Source organism: Triturus cristatus, chromosome 6 (genome assembly GCF_964204655.1).
Source record: "Triturus cristatus chromosome 6, aTriCri1.1, whole genome shotgun sequence".
In the NCBI taxonomy this organism is placed as follows: Eukaryota; Metazoa; Chordata; class Amphibia; order Caudata; family Salamandridae; genus Triturus; species Triturus cristatus.
Genome location: NC_140589.1, coordinates 195,740,730 through 195,758,088, shown reverse-complemented (window position 1 = coordinate 195,758,088; position 17,359 = coordinate 195,740,730). Strand labels below are relative to the sequence as shown.

Sequence of the window (17,359 nt, the reverse complement as noted above, 5' to 3'; positions counted from 1 at the left end):
TAGATTAAGTCCTCCTTGCTATGAAGGCATTTGAAGACCTTAAAAGGAAATGTGCCCTTAATAACTCACAATTGTACTGTTACATTCTGGTTAGACATGCCATCATTTGTTGCAGCAGCACTTTTCGCCCTACGTTCGATGGGTATGCCCAGATGTGGGTCCCTTGCTTGTTGTGCCACTGGATTCAAGCTAGCCTGGCTGATTAGTGGTGTTACCCCGAAACTGGTCCCAGGATGCTTGTTTCTGGTCCAGGGAGGACCCGTCTTGGCAGTTCGGGCTGGACTGTTCCCAGGACGAGCAGGATCCAGACTTTGTTGCCACAGCACATACCTCATTGATACATGCTGTATGCATTAGTGGTGAGGGGGAGGAGCAAAATGTGAATGTCAGTTGAAAAAAAAGACCTATGGATAAAGAGGGCTTCTTCAAAGCCAGTCTGTGTATGCATGTATATACATATTCACCAAAAAAAAAAAAAAGGTTACACGTGGATGATGTCATGAGTGATATCATTTGAGATGTCATCAGTGATTTTACTGTAATATCTGAGGTCATAAGCAGTACGTAATTTATAGTTAGCTCAGGTAACGATAACTGCAGAATTTCACTGGTTTTGTAAAAGTGAAATCTGACTCTAACTATAACGTCCCTGTAACCTTTGCTTTTTTTGGTGAATTTTTGAGGTTTTTTAAATGCTAATTCCTAACTATAACTTACCTGTATCCTTTGTTTTTTCTTCAGTGAATTTCTATGGTTTTTAGGTCTCGCCTGAGCCAGCGCTTTAGCGCTGCTCTCGCGAGAGCTTTTGTAAATGGGGGATCTGGAAGTGCAAACGAGTGCTTTCAGGCCTCCAAATACAGTGCATGTGCGCCGGGCGCGCGCACCATTTGGCAGCCTGCACACCATTTGCTTTCACTTTCGCGGCCGCTTTGATGTTTGATTGCGATCACTTTCACTTTGGCCGCTTGTTCTTTTTGACACTCTCTGTACCTTTCAAAGTTGATGGCATTAGCTTTGGCAGGCATCTAAAGCTTTCTTAATACCAGATCAAAAAAGAAACTTTGCAATAGAGATGTAAGCCTATGCATTCAGATTGTGCTTGATGATGGGGTGGAATGTTATTCTTGAGGGTGTAATAAAGTACGTTTTCAACAATAATCTACCTTTCCATTTTTATATTGCAGTGAATATTTCCCAGTAATATTTTTTCATTTTCTTCGCCATATTATTGAGGCTGCCAAGTACTCGAGTAACTTTAAATTCACAAGTTTAAAGCAAGGTTCGCTGCATGCTGTATCATATCCCACCAGAGTCCCGTAGAGTGCTCTCCCGCCCCTAGAAAGCCCCATGCCACAGAGAGAACAGTCTCTATTCACAGTAGAGAGAGTACTCTTTTTGCAGTCCCCCCTTGCTTTAAACATATCTAATGTTTTATTAAAGTGCTGAGCCCTGCCGTGCTTTGATTTTCCTTCCAGAGAGGTAGAACCGTTAACTCTGCATTCTTCCAGGCGACTGTAAATCTCAGAGACAGCTCCTTCTCCAGGCACCGCTTTATTGCACCATTAGTTCAGGGCCCTGAAGCTCTGCAATGTTAAAAGAAGGAGAGGGAAAAAAATGCTGGAGTTTCTGTTAGTGTATTTTTTATTTAGGTTAAAACTACTTTTAAATGGTAACATCCAGCCACCCCCCATATAAATATCATCTTCAGATGTAACCGAATTGTGTGACACACACACAACCGCAAAATATGAAATTTCCAATGTCAAACTGTTTTTTATCTTCACGCACTCTCATCTTTGGTCATTGATTCATTCTATGAATTTACTTAATTCTCTAATCTCCCTAGTATTTCTCTCTAGTCTGTCTTTTTTTTCGTGCATTTCCTCTTTATTTGTTTTCACTAATTATTTTCCAGTCTTTATTTTCTCTTAACATTCATTCTCTTTCTGTTTTTTCGTTCTATGCTTATCTTTCTACCTATCGTTTTCCTTTTATCTCTGCCTTCCTCGTTGTTCATCCTTCTATACCCCTTTCATTTGCTCTTTTGGTTTTCATGTTTCTCTTTCTTTACTACTCTCTCCATCTTTCTTCTCTACATTCCTTACTTTGTTTCGTTCTTTCTTTTTTATTTCTAGTCTTTTACCGGATTGTTTCCCTCTCTTAATTATTATTTTTCTTTCATTTGGTTTCTATCTATTTTGTTTCTCCTTCCTGTTCGTCCTTGCTCTTGCTTCGTTTTTTCATCCTTTTTATTTCATTCTAGGCTACGTCTCTGTGACCTTTGATTTTTCCTTCTTCCTTTCTTTTCCCTTTTTTTATTTCTCTTGCTTCTTCCTTTCATTTTCTGCTTTCCTTTTTCACATTTTTCTTATTTCTTACTCATCTTCCTCCTCTTCATGTTACCTTGTTTTATTTGTCTCTCTTCTCTTCTTCCTTTTCTGTCATTTACCTTTTCTCTCAAATTTTCTCTCGTTTCTCTTTTACTTTCTTTTTTTTAGTCCTTGCTGATTGTTTCTCTTTTGTTACATCCATACAGGGCCGGCCTTTAGCATGGGTAAGCTGGGCACAAACCCATGCTGCCAATTTTCTGATGGGCGCATGGAGCTGGGTGCATTAAGGTTCTGTCAACAGCAGCGCCCTTCTCATCTTGATCCAGCCCTGTCCTTGTCCCTGCTTGTTCATTTATCTCTGATTGTACAGTAGTTTTAGTCCTTCATTATCATAGGGCAGGCGATGTTTTTAATACCCTCCCTTGTTAGCTCCCTTCACGGCACTCATCAACAAAACCATCATCTCAGTGATTTTGGCGAGCTGGGGAAGGTGGGGGAGGGTCGGGATGTTTGTATTCAGGGGCCAGTCCCTGCTCATCCAGGTACTGACCAGTGAACACAAAAGGAAACGCGTGCGGCCTCATTGAATTCACTGCCATAGCAAGGGCGCCACATTTCTCTCTGTCCACGCCCAGAGCGCAATCTTAGCAAAGGTCGACTCTGCAGCCCCATACTTTCCTCTCACTATCTCTTTAGCTTATTTTACAGCCAATTCGCAGCGAACTCTAAAAAAAGTTTCTCCTTGAGCAGAAATTGTAAAACCAACAGCAGAGCTATTTTTTCTGTTATAAGACCGGCTCTATGTACAAACCTCGCCGTGTTTGCTCTGTTCCGCGTGAACTGTCAAGTAGCCACGCGCACAGCCTCTCCCTGCATCCGATGCCATGTCATGCTGTTTGCTGTACAGAACTCACTGCTCGTTTTGACGCAATGCAGTAAAGCACAAGAGCTTCCAAGTGCCGATATGGGAAGGGAGCAGCGCAAGAAGCTGCCAGGAACGTCCGGTGTGTGCCTGGACCGTCCCTCTCCAGGGCACGCGGGCGGAGGTGCTGGTCAGGCGTCATCTCTCCGGGGCCGCCGTTCGGGTGACAGGCAGCAGATGCCGTCCCACACACGAAGAAGTCTGTGGTGCTTGTTCCACGCACACATCTGGCTCAGCTGCACGTGTCAAAAGGAACTACATATCACCTGCAATTATACTACACAATACACGTGTACATCTTATGGAGCATCAGTGCAAGGGCAGGTGTGTGTTGTGTATGGAGTGTCTATTATGTGTGAGTTTGCTTGCATGGTGTGTGCCGTGTGTGGGTGTATGTGGGATGACGACCTCCTAAAATCACCACTGTGTATGTGATGAAAGTGGTATGTGGTGAGCAGCATGTGTGCTGTAACGTGTGTGTTTTGCAACATCTATTTTTGCATATTACATAGGAAAATATTACTTTTGTGTTCTGTGCGTAGAGCCTGACTGTGTTAGATAGTTTGTGTGGTTGTACCCTATTTTGAAAAGTGTGTGTGATTAAACTGGGTATTGCGTGTGATATGTTCTTCTTAATAGAACATGCCTGTGAATTAGTGTATCATAAATATGCGTGTGGAGAATACCAATGCCTCTTTGCGGTAATTACTCGTGTTTCTTTGTATTGCATGAATTGTCTTAAGGCATGTGTCCGCATCACAGTATACGTTTGTAAGCGTGCACAGGGTCAGACTGGGAACAGAAACCGGCCCTGGCAAACTGCTCAGCCGTGCCCCCCTGGGGTGACGGGAAGCGCGGCTGAGCAGTTTGCGAGGGCCGGTTTCGGCCGATTTTGTTACAGGGGGCCGATATTGCCGACCCCCAGTAACAACAAGCATTTGCAATGCAATAGGTCTCGCATTTACACGAGTTTAAGCAATTGGCAATGTAAATGACAATGCCTTTTATTTATGTTAAAAAAACAAAAATAAAAGGCATTGTCATTTGCAATGTCAATAGCTCAAACTCACGTAAATGCGAGACCTATTGCATTGCAAATGCTTGTTTAACTTGTAATCACATTTGCACAGGGGTAATTAAAGGGAGCTGGGCCTCAAACCACCTCTTAGGAATCCCGCTGTGTAGGACTTACAGAAGGTACCAGAAGGGCTTCTTGGCCCCCAAGGTCCCTCAGGAGTAAAGTGGACTTCATCCTCAAATCAATAGTGCACCACGAGCAGCGTTTGCAGAGTAGTGGAGAAAGCGGATGTGTCCTCCGAACATCTCTTACTAATCCTACTGTGTGGGACCTGCTGAGACATCGTCCTTGGGGCCAACTACCTCACCGTTTACCTCCAATAAGTACCACAAGTGTTTTTGTTGAGAGGTTTTTGGTGTCAAAGGCGATTCCCAAGATGTCTGTTCAACACTTCCCGGTTGAAGTGTTGGCAGCCAATCAGAGCAGTGCATTGCCCTGCACGAAATCTCTTTGTTCGCGAGGACTTCACAACCAGATATAGCTCAATAATTTTAAACTTAAATTTCTCAAAAACTACCGAACAGATCTACACAAAATAAGCAAAAAGGACTATATTTAACCAACATCTACCTCTCTGCAAAATTTGGTGTAAGTCCGTTCAGCAGTTTGGACTGTTGGTACGGCTTAAGGTTCCTATGGGAATTAACCTTATTTCATGCCCCCAGATTCTCGGTCCCCAAACTTTCAATGACAACCAGAACCTACCTTGACACTTTTTGGGGAAAATTTCATGAAGATTGGTCAAGCGACGCCAAAGTTATAGCCAAGTCAAAAAACGCTTTTCCTATGGAAACTAGTTCCTAACTATAACTACATACTGGTGACCACCAGTAGGTAATATGTATATTTTTATTTAGGATTTTTTTTTATTTTGTGAACCACCTGAAACATCCTAGAGCTGTCTCTCTGTCAGATCTAAAAATGGTTGTCTTCTATATAGACCGTGTCTGGAGCGCAAAGGATTAATTGTGGCAAGTGTTAGCATTGACTGAGCTTATCATTTGCTCTAGGTACAATTATACAATATTGTTAAACTTAAATAATATTTTTAAACATTAATATAGTATTTATTTTAAATGGTGTACCCTTTTATCATGTACTAACACTATGTAAAGTCAATCAACTCCACTTTTCCGAAGGTGTGTAAGCTCTTATTATTCAGCTGCTTTGACTGACATTTCCTGTCACTGTACAGAACTGGTCTTATGTTGTTATTATTGTCTCATTGTTATGTATATTGTGTTTTTTCTTCATTTTGTTTGTTTATTGTGAATGTATAGTCAAATGTGCCATATTGGCAGTGTATTCAACATCAATATGGTGTGGGTCTTTTTTAGATAGATTGTAATTGTTTTATATATGTAAACATATTTGTATAGGTTTTCTATATTAACAAAAAAAGAGAAAAAAAGAATCAACTGAATGATTTGACATGTTTAAAAATAAATGAAATGACATGTTCTTAATACACTGTTGTCTGTGGGGTCTATATTATTACATGGACATACTGCCTAATTCTTAAATAAATAAGTGTAGGAAGTTTTTGTTGTAGTTTACTGTACAGAACTGTACATGAAATGCTTTCCTTGGATTCCGACCTATTTCACAAAAGGCTAAGTTAAATGAGCAGTTGGTGATTTTTTTTTCTGACAGGCCACCCAAGTGCACAATGTTAAGGGATATTACATCCAACATCAGCTATTAGTGCCTTTTTTTAAACTTAAAAGAGAAATGTGCCTAAGAATGTTGCATCATAAGGTAATTCCTTTAATAAATAAAAGCTGCTGAAAGGTGAAGACCTTTACATTTGGGAAAAGTGGAATGTTTTTGCACTTGCCTATAAATAAAGGAAAATGTAAAAAAAAAGTAAAAATTGGGGCTTTCACAATGTGACTGTGTCACTGGAACCAAAGTATATCTGACAGATGAGCCTTAACCAGTATGAAAAGGGTCTTGGATTGTTTGTGTTCCGCTTCAGACGGGACCTGGTATGAATGTTCTGGCTGTAGTGTTCCTAGTGGAGCAAAGCCAAGACGGATTTGCATATGGCTGGGTCCACACTCAGGTGGCATTGTGGGCAAAAAACGATAGACTGGAATGCACCCTGAGCAATTGCCAGTCCCCGAAATTAATTCAAGCATTTCATCCATCACCTTGTTCTTGTTGCAGCTTCATTAGACTCACTATCTCCTAGACATTGATCCCAGGCATCACTAACCAGTAGATGTTTCTGGAATCAAGAAGGCCTTTGTTGTGCACAGAGGATAGTCTGCTGTCCTTCCTCCAGTATGTGTTTTGCCTCAGGAAAGTCAGCAATCAACATCTCCTGTCTAGTGTTTCACTCGTCACCTCCAGTAGCCTTTCCAAGTCCTGGGCTTCCAAAATGGTGCCCACAGGCATCCACGTTGTGTACCATGCACAGGCACACATAAATCCAGGCATGCACACACAAGTATTGCATGCTGTCTGGTGCTACACACAAGCACTATGTAGGCCAAGGTTGATTTAAGTACATAGCAGCGAAATTATACATGAGTGGGCCTGTAGGCACCACATCTGTGTCACCAGCAAAAAAGGCCCTTTCACACTACTTATCACTATGAATCACAAAACAGGTATGCTGCTACCACTGTTCTCATGCCTCTGAACTTCTGGCACAGGCAGTAGCCCTCTGCTTTACGAGGGTAGTGCTTGGTGCGCACCACCCAGTCGAAAATGACTGCACTACTGCGAGACAGACCCGGCTTGGATCGGGATAAGTGAACATTTACCATATGTTTTATTGCTTTCAGAACAGTCTTACATCATTTGCTCATCTATTAGTCTTTAAACTTGTTTCCATTCAATAGCACTCAATGTGATAATTAGTTCCTCCTGTCAAACTCTTTTTATTTTCTCTGGTAGTCATCCATTACAGACCTCTAACTATCCTTGCTCTACTTTAGAAAAATGAATAATCTCTTTCGGGGGCATGTGTTCTAGAGTGTTATATATCTGAATGTTGTTGATTGAATACGGTGCAGAGTCTGGTGCAGAGAACAGCTAACATGTACGATCCTCTCCAAATGTTGCAGTCTAGGAGAGCAATTAGATCTGAAAACAAGAGTTGATGTAATCTGAAGAGTTTAAACAAATGCTGATGAGAGGACCTTCCCCAGTGTGGCCTCTGTTTGGTGGAAGGGCCTCACTGACTGATAAAAATGCGGCTTAGTCACTTGTTCTGAGAGAAGACATGTTTGAATGTGAAGATGCTGGTGGTGCTTTATTGCCTCTAAAGATCAGCAGCACCATCTGAACACATTCCCTCCAGTGTGGATTAACTTTCTCCTCCTTATCCGAGTGCTTGTATAGCTGTTCAGCTTCTGTTCCCATATAAAGAAGCCTCCCTCACCAGATTGCTCTCTGCTTACATTCACAACCTACTGGTTTACTTCTTGATACATTGTGGAGGGGAGCTTTAACCAATAGGTCACAAATTACCATCTAGGAACCCTTACCCCTGAAAACTCCTACATGTCTCAGAAGACTCTTATACTAACAATCCAATCATCAACATGCACACACAGACACACACACCTCTTTGTACTATGCAACACAACTCCATTTGTTATATAAAAATAAATAAACAATAGATAATCGAAGTCAACAACTAAAGCGTAAACAAGTGTCGCAATATAGCATTACAGGCCCCTGCTCAGTAAGTTACCAGTCAAAAGAGGCACTAGGGCTAGCCAAGTTATAGCCCCAAGACGCAGCCAAATACAGCAGGAGACAGAAGGACTATAATGCTTCAAACATTCCACTCACTGAGGGGAGAATTTTCTAAATAAAAAGAGAGAAGGGGAAACACAAGCATCTATGCTGGAACATAATCTCTATGGGCCCGATTCACAGAAGTAATCTGAGACAAAATCCTAAATTTATGACTTTCGGTATTCACAAAAGGTATTTAGGATAGTAACGTTAGGATTCCTAACTTTACTACTCCTAACTGCCTTTTGTGAATACCGAAAGTTGTAAAGTTAGGATTTGGTCTCAGATTACTTTTAAGAATCAGGCCCTATGCCAGCCATATAGGCACTCTGAAAACTCGGCAAACTCCGCGAACGGAGTGGAGTTCACTGCCCAGGCCTAATATAGACATGCACCTATTCATAATCAGTAGTGAAATGAACATTATGGTTTTTCTTTTCTTAGAAGCAGACGAGAGCCGTGTATCCATGCAGGATTGTATGTCTTCTCCCTCAGGTTTTAGAAATAACTCTTGGCTAGACCTGGAGCCCATGGGGTTTACTGAAAATTGAATTATTTACCCATTGCCAGTCTAACTCCAACAATTGATATGTCTTTTTGACAAAGCCAGGTACAGGGCATTGTTGTAAATATTATTTGCCTCTCTGATTAATTTCCCCTCACCCTCCTCAGAGCCACATATTTGGATTTTGTGGTTCTGCCGCTCTGCATTGTAGTGTGGATGGGAAACCCTTAGAGTCTATGCTATTTACACCTGCTAGTCCCAAAAATCGAAGAGGAGAATGCAAGGGGGTACTCCAAGCCCACCCATTGAGACATGTGACCAGGACTTAAAATCCTTTCTGAAAGGGTTGAGCAAGTACACATTCAAGATTAATATGTCATATTCCTCACATTCAAGAATAAAATGTCTTATTCCTTACTTTGAATAGCTGGGTATTTCACCATTAGCAAAAAACCCCAACGGAGTGTTGTAGAAGTCGTTTCCATCCCAGCAGAAAAGAGGTTCCTTACAACTGATAAAAGGTTGTTGTCATGGAAATATGTATCCGGATTAGATTTTTCCTATGAAGAAAGAAGGTATTTGTCATCTTATTTTATATATCATTCCTTCTTTGCATAGCAAAGGAATTGCCTATTCTGTACATTAAATCATCATCCCTTCACTATGCAGGAGACACTGTATTCATATAGATAATACATTCACAAAAAGCACTATTTGACAAATTATTTTAGTCTCAAAATTAATTATATACATTTTGCCGACATTTTTTTTTATTAGACCAATGATTCAAAAGAATTCAACTCACCATGCTGTGAACCCTTCTTGATACAGGCTTATAGTTGCAAAGTTATCACTCTAGTATTTCCGCACCATCTCTAGCCACAAGGAAACTAACTGTAACATGTTAGAAGTTGCCTAGTCTACCCATATCTCTCTTAGTATGTATGGCATGTCCTATGGTACAGAAGAGGAAACTCCTTCTCCAATGTGAAGGGGTGATATCAGCCCTTGCTATTTGACATAGGAGTTCCTCTAATCAGCCATGAATGTATCCCTAGCAGGAGCCACTGAAAATACTTCCTCAATAAGACATTATGGGCCTTCTTACGATGGCGGTGAGACTGCCACCGACAGCCCGTCGGTGGTGTTCCCACCGCCATCGTAATACAGATTTCCGCCCACCACATTAGGATGGTGGGCTGATGTTTGGCGGTCAGAGAGACTAACTGCTACAGATCTGACGGGCCCGTCGTTCCGTCAGAGGCACTTGTATCCCCACAACAGTGGTGGCACCTGCTCAGGCACCGCCGTAGAGATTACCATGTCCCTTTCTGCCGGCCGTTTCATGCGGTTAACCTGCCATGAAAAGGTTGGTGTAAAGGGACTTTAGGGGCCCATAGCGGTCCCCCTTTCCCCCTTGTCCCTCGGATATGGGCCCTGGGGGGCATCTATGGCGCCCTCCTACACATCCCTGCACCATATGGCAGGCACCACATGGTGCCTGCAACATAGTGCTGGGATATACAAAAAGTGTATTTTTTTGTACTGTGGCGTGTGCTGCAGCCCGCAGCACACATCACAATACAAAAGATATGCTTTGCGACTGCCTTCAAGGCGGTCACATTGTAATCGCTATTGCGGGACCTCTGACAGCTAGTCGGGGGTCCCATTCCCCACCAGGATAGCGTTCGGACAAAAGTCCGACTGCCATCGTGATCAGGCCCCAAGGAACAGATTTACAAACCTGTCAAGCAATGCAGCAGAGCACCCATGGTCGCGCTCCGTTGTGTGACAGGAAGAGAGCAGGAAAGTACCATATCTTTTTTTTAAAAACTTATCTTTAATAACAAGATAGCACATGAAAGGTTTACATCAGTGTTACATCCCATCTTTCATCTTACATCACAGATCTGAGCTATCCATATGTGAACACAATAGCTTTCACTTAGATGCTCAGAGAGCAAATAGCAATATTTGGGAAGCAATCACAACTCGGATTTTGCGTGCAACCATTTTATATCTAGTATACTAAACAGTAACAAGACTACAGCTTCATATATAAGAAGTGGCGAAAAAAGAAAACTGAAGGAGGGTACTGTGAAGAACAGAAAGGAAGGGCTTTGGACGGCACCAGCGGTCGGTCCCGGCATCCTCCTATGCAAACAGCAGAGATTATTCTGGGGCTTGGGCTTCAGGTACTCATAGCAGAAACCTTATATAATGGCAGACTTATTCCAGTCTGGGCTTCGGGTTGTCTATGTATATACAGGAGATGAGTGTTGGGCATCTGTATCATCTAGAACTAACTTGTGTGGATGTCGGACTATCTCATGTCTCAATTTTATCCTCCCCGTCAAAGCATTGTTCGTCTCCTGAATGCAGGGTTTCTAACATATTCTTCCACTCATCTAAATCTCTCTCTGCATTCTCATCTGCACGCACCATTGTTAAACAAATTTCCTTGGCTACACACCACTCCCTCATATCTGCTCTCAATTTATCTAGATCCGAGCGGGGGGTGCTATGGGGCCAGTGAATTGGGACTCCGCCTTTCGCCATGATCAGGCGCAGAAGTGCAAATTTGTGTCTCATGCACATCCCTCTTTTGGGAACCAGAAGTACTCCCAGTAACAATGTTTTAGGGAGGCCTCCACATGTAGCGCTGTGGCTGTGTCTCCTGTCTCATTTGCTGCCAATAGACCTGGAGGTGGGCGCAACTCCAGGCCATATGGAGGAACATGGCTGAATCTGAGCCGCACTTAGGGCAAGCTGCGGTTCTGCAGGAATAAAAAGTGCCAATCGCTGAGGTGTCAGGTATGTGCGATGGAGATAATAAAATCAAGTCAGTTTAAATCTGGCCTTACTAGCCACTTCTCAAACCTGCGCAAATGCTCTTGTCCACTCACCCTTCGTAGAAAGTACCATATCTACATAGATATAGCAAAATCCTGCTCTCTCCCTAGAACTGGTGCAGAATTTTGCTGCAGAGCGCCATGCACAAACCTTTGTCTGTGTGAATCTAGCATAGGTTTTGTACTGGAATGGTACCAGTACAAAATACTATGCTTAGACAAACTTTAAAAGTTTTCCCAATTTAAATTTGTGCTTGTTCAATGCCGCACGCATTAGGGAAAAGTTAGTAGAAGTTTGTAGCAATTAAAGCATTTCTCCTTTTTAATGCCTGCTTTCAAGTGGCTTTAAGTTATGGCACAAAACCCTGTCTACTATTGTTAGTCGATAGAGGTTTGTGAGTAAAAACATGGATGGTTGCACAGAAACGCCCATGTGCCACCCATGGAACGCCACCTTGAAGCTTAGTAACGCAAAGCATTGCACTGCTCTGGTTTGCATTACTGTTTTTTACAAACCAACACAAATACTAATTTGCGTTAGTTTGTAAATCCCTAAAAAGTATTTTGTGTCAGGTCTTCATTAAAATAGTAACGCAAACCCAACACAAAACCTTTGTAAATTTGGGCCAACTTATCTACCCCTTGCTGTAATATTAAGTAAGCTCCAGGTTTGCGGCACAAATTCTGAGCACCTTATGATCTGCACAGCTATAAGAGCAGAACCATACCTGGTATGGTTACTAATAGTTGGGACCGGATCCTCATTACCACATTTAGATTTGGTATTACTTGATGTTCATTATGTTTTCACTTGGGCAGTTTGATCAGTTGTCTGCTATGACTAGTTCATGTGATGAGTAATACACTCAAACCCTATTCTCACTTTACCATCTTTTGCAAACTTGATGTTGTATATACAAAACGTTTTTTCATTCCTATCCTGAGAAGTCTTGGTTTTGTTACCTGCAGGTCCGCATTCTTAATTCTCCAGAAACTTAGCTCACCCCTTATATGTTCCTGTGTTAGGTTTTAAATCCGCCTTTTGTCACAGGAAAATGTTGCTTTTTTTAATGTAAGTGACTGGCTACTATGTATTCTATGTTGGGAAGGTGCCAGACTGATTCTGAGACCCCCCTCAGGAAAATGGTTTCCAATAGACCAGCTAGTTCAGAGTGCCACCATAAGCACCCCTAAGAGCCAGCCAGGTAGTAAATGGCTTTGGCAACCACAGAACATGACAACCCTGACTCCCACAGGAATCGTGATAACAGATCTAGAACCCTGTCGCTCAGTCCCTTGTGCTATCTCTGCAAAATATACAAGGAATACACAGAAGGGTGGTTTCAATATTTATTGAACCATTGCGATTCTTGTAGAGAATATATGTGCTGCAATGATCAATAGACAGAAGCAAATAAAAGTTATTAGTATTATAAGGATAGTGACCAAAATAAATTGTTCCACCATCTTGCTAAAACAATGTACATATACGCACATATCAGAACAGTATAGTGTACTCCTACTATATGTTCCCTAACCTAGTTCTCTAGGGTGGGTGTGTACTCTGCCAAGGATCCCCTATTGGATTATCCAAACCCCATTATCTGAAGAGAAACTATGTAGGTCCCTATCTTGGTTACATGTTGGACATTCCTCTTCTCAGAGAGATCAGCAAGCAGCTGGGTTGAGGTTTCAGCGTGGAGTGACGTCACAATGACAGCAAGTACCCTTCTGCCCCAACCTGGAAATGCTTGTATATTTATAACAAAAAGCATCCTTTCTCCCGTGCCAAGACCTTAGTCAGGGTGTCATTGTTTATGATCTATTGATAGCTGCATCGCTGTATGTTCAGACTTTACGAGAAGTTCAAGGTGTTGTGATAGTGTTCGTACAAAGTGGAATTTGTAAGCAAAGTAGTTTCAGAGAAACTAATCCTGTACTGTTGTTAAAATTGAAAAAGTCAATGTCAATATGACTAATGATACATTCCCATACATCAACGAAAGTGCATCTTTATTGATGAATTCACCCGTTGTGAGCTTCACGTCAACCCCAACTTAGAAATACATAGTTAGGCAGGCCCTAGATCCAGGCCCAGAGGTCACTGGTTCACAGATCACAGGTGGGGTTGCACGTAGCCAGCAGACAAATGCACAAACAGGAGATCCCAGATCAAACCCACCGATAGTTTCAGAGACACCCAATGGAGTTTGGCCCCAAAAAAATCACACACGGCCGGAGGGGTGTGCGTGTTCCCAAAACACCATAAAGTCAGATGCCGCATTAAAATTAGGAACACTCAGCCAATCATGACACAGCAAACACAGTACATGCAGTTACTGGACATCTGAACACGTTATATACTGGCCACATTGTCTCAACGCAAGGTCAAGGCCCACCTTGATTCTTCATCCAAAACAATAATTTATGGTTCCAAAGACAAAGGTCCGCATTCCTTTTCAAAAAGGACTGTCGGAACCTCTTTATTACATCCAATGAGCTGTATAAAAGTCTATGCAGACCGATTGAGATAGTCCTCAAACCCTATGCTTGTAATGGTTCTGCCGGCCGCACTGTTTACTTAAACAAACTGTTTCTTTTTGCAAAATATCTCTTGTCTCTTGTTTTTCCATGGTATTCAATGTTCAAGGAACATTTTGGTGAGCCAGCAAGTAGTTGATTTGTACCTTGAACCCGACTGCAGCCACAGGAAGTGGACCCCACCTGGAGGGATCCACTTTCGTGCAACAAGAAAGATGAGCAGATGCCACAATCGATTGAAAGTTCTGCTGCATCTGGAGGGATCGAAGGTCCGTCCTGAAGCAGCCATCACAGAGAGTAAGAGACTACATCAGAACCTTAGGACAGCATGTGGCATATGGTAAACTAGGGAGAAGCGCATAAATTTAACCTGAGCGCCTTGCCAGTGACAGAAGTCTGGCAAATTACCTATTTTATATTTCCTAAGTGAGTAGTCGCAAGGCGTCTTCGGAGGCGATCCAGCGGAAGTCACCTATTTTCAATATTTAGCATGCTAGGAAGGTGAATATTTATTGTATTTATTGTCAGAGTCGACACCTCAATCCTATTTTTTAGTTCTACAGCGTTTCTCAGAGACACCAGTTTTACACGCACAGTGGGTATCTGAAAGAAGTGAGAGGTGTTGGTCTCTTGGACAGCCGGGTGTAACACAGATAGAATGCTTAGTCACTGGGTGTGATACAGGGTACATTTCCGACATTTAGGGAAAAAAATTTGGACCCGGGAGATAGAGTGTAACTTGTGTTTGGCCAAGAGGGACCTTTGGTTCGAAAGTTATTCCTTTTCTCCGCAAGTTGCTGCTATTATCTTTGTCACAGAGCCAATAGTGACAGACTATCAGGCTCACCTAGTCTGATGCGCTATGTAGAGATTCCCCTGGTCACAGGATAGCATGTGCTAGGAGCAGGCTGAGGAATTGTTTTGGGAAAGGACATCATTTTTTTTCTTTTGGTTTTTTGGTGTTGGTTGCTTAAGACCGCTGGGCTGATACAGATGGTATGCTTGCCCCTAGGTGCGATATTGGGTACAATTATTGATTGTGCTAGCGGCTTGGATCACTGGGCATGACACAGAGGAAACACTTGGGCCCTGGGTGTGATAGAGGTGCAAATCGTTGATGTGCAAATTGTTGATGTGCAAGTTGTTGATATGCAATTGATGATGTGCGATGTTGTGTTGCTGTTAATATTGCAAAGTGTTGTGTTTTTGTCGATAATTTAGTGTTCCATATGAAGGTGCTGCTATTTCTTACAACCTGTGTTTGACATCAAAGCAATATCGCAATATCGTTCATATACAGTTTTTATTAATAACTACATTTCTTCTAGAAGACACAAGATAACAGAGGGTTTAAAGTGATGCGGTATGCGATGGCGCCTCCGCGTATGTACGTGTGTATGGAGCAATAATAATATTTAATCGGTGCTACAGGTGGGGGGATAACCCTGAACCCCCAAAGAAGACCGGAGTCTAAGAAATTATAAGACAGGTGACCTGTGCACACGTAATCTGTGTCAACAGTGTGAATTACTGCAAGTAACTAATAAACAACTATCACAGTAGTCTGATTGGCGTTTTCTTTCTTTGTTGTTTAATTGGAGATCAGATGCCCAGCCAACACGTTTTTCGTCAGGGTATGAACCCACAACTTCTTCAGGGCTACAGGATGTACAATAGCAATATGTTAACAGACTGTTCCGTACAGTTGAAATCAACTGTGGACGGAATGGCGATACAATGTGACTGTGGTGAAAACTGCACCTAGTGCGACAGGACAATCACCTAGAGAATATGCGGGGACTCCGAACATTAAGAATAGATGCATCACCCAAGAATATGCTTGGTGTCGGTGTGTCCAAAAATAAGATTAGTTATACAAGCAGCAAATATTACGTTAATGCAATATTCAAAAGAAATTACTATATATTCATACAGTGAAAATCTCATAGTATAATGTGACATATTAATAGCTTCTGACAGCTTACAAGTTCGTCTGTATATTCAGTGATCTGTGATGGAAGGAAAGGGAAACCTTCACCAGAAAGGAACAAAAAAGGAACAAAAAAGGGGGGGGTAGAGAAATGAAGGTACAATAAAAATAGACGGACGTATAGTAGTCCCTGAGAGCACATCTTACCTATTGGACATATGGCCTGGAAGGAGAAATTCTGAAAAAAAGGGCAAGTGGGGGAGCCCAGCCAGTAATTGGGCTGAACGTGGAGTAAATGAGTCAAAGAATAAAAAAAATAAAAAGAAGGTGAGTAGGTAAGGATTAAAACTGTGCTCACCTCTCCGCCGGTTGTACTTCTGTCCCGGCTGTAGGGGTGAGCAAATCCAATGAAGAACATCAACTAATATTCAGGTGAGTACCAAAACAGGAGCATTGAGTAAAAAGGGGTGGGAATCATGTATATTAGGGCGGGAAAGGTGCTCAAGAATCTGCTAACGCGCAATATGTAGAACGATAATGCGAGTTTCGACGCCTAGGCCTAATAATAATAGGGTGACACCGAACAAGGTATATCCCTGTAAGAATAAACAGGAACAAGTATATGAGAGAGTATAAAAAGGCTCTAACTGAATACCAGTAGCTGCAAAAATTGCTACAAGCATCATGAGTAGCACAAGCGACAAATGAAAGTCAAGTATTAGGATTAACAAGGCGCAATAAGTGGAAGAGTGGAATGCAGCAAGGTAAGTATGCGCACTCCATAGGGTGATCAGTGTCCACTAAGTCATGTGAGGCGGTGATACCCCTCGTTTTCGTTCCTTTCTGGTGAAGGTTTCCCTTCCTTCCGTCACATGTCACTGAACATACAGACAAACTTGTGAACCTTCAGAAGCTATTAATATGTCGATTAGACGATGACCTGTTGAAACTCTGGAAAGAATCACTCACCATAAACTCAAGAACACTAATGGGATTATTAAATGAGAATGCTGATCGTAAAGTAGCAGCATTCCAAATAGAGATCAAGAAGCTAGAGGAGGAAATTAAAGATCAAGGTAAATCAGAGGCCACTGAAAAGAATTATGCAATCCTTGCTGATGTGTTATCCACACATCAGGAAGATATAAAACAAAGAAAAGCAAGAAAGCTTAAACGAGATGAAATAGACTACAGGAAAGGTAGAGATTTTATCTTCGCCAAGAAATATGATTTAATACTAACAAATGACCAGGATAAGAACAAACTGAACAGACGGCAAACAATTTCTGTCTCCTCAAGCTCAACCTCCCTGAGTGTACCATTGCCCAGTGATGGTGAACTGGATAACGTACCAGGCACCTCCAGCTCAGGGAGACCAGAGAACTCTTTTTTAAAGGAAGTCCAACGTATAAAAAAGGGACACAGGGTACAACCCAAAAGTGGGGCAC

General features: G+C 42.0%; 1 protein-coding gene across 1 annotated transcript in view; it reads right to left on the bottom strand.

Moving 5' to 3' along the window:
• Window positions 1-17,359, bottom strand: part of LOC146816627 (cytochrome P450 2K4-like) — a 543,019-nt gene that overhangs the window by 104,469 nt on the left and 421,191 nt on the right. Inside the window, exon 6 of the mRNA XM_085610507.1 lies at window positions 9,007-9,148. Within this exon, the coding sequence (XP_085466633.1) occupies window positions 9,007-9,148 (142 nt within the window). The remainder of the gene's footprint in view (window positions 1-9,006; window positions 9,149-17,359) is intronic.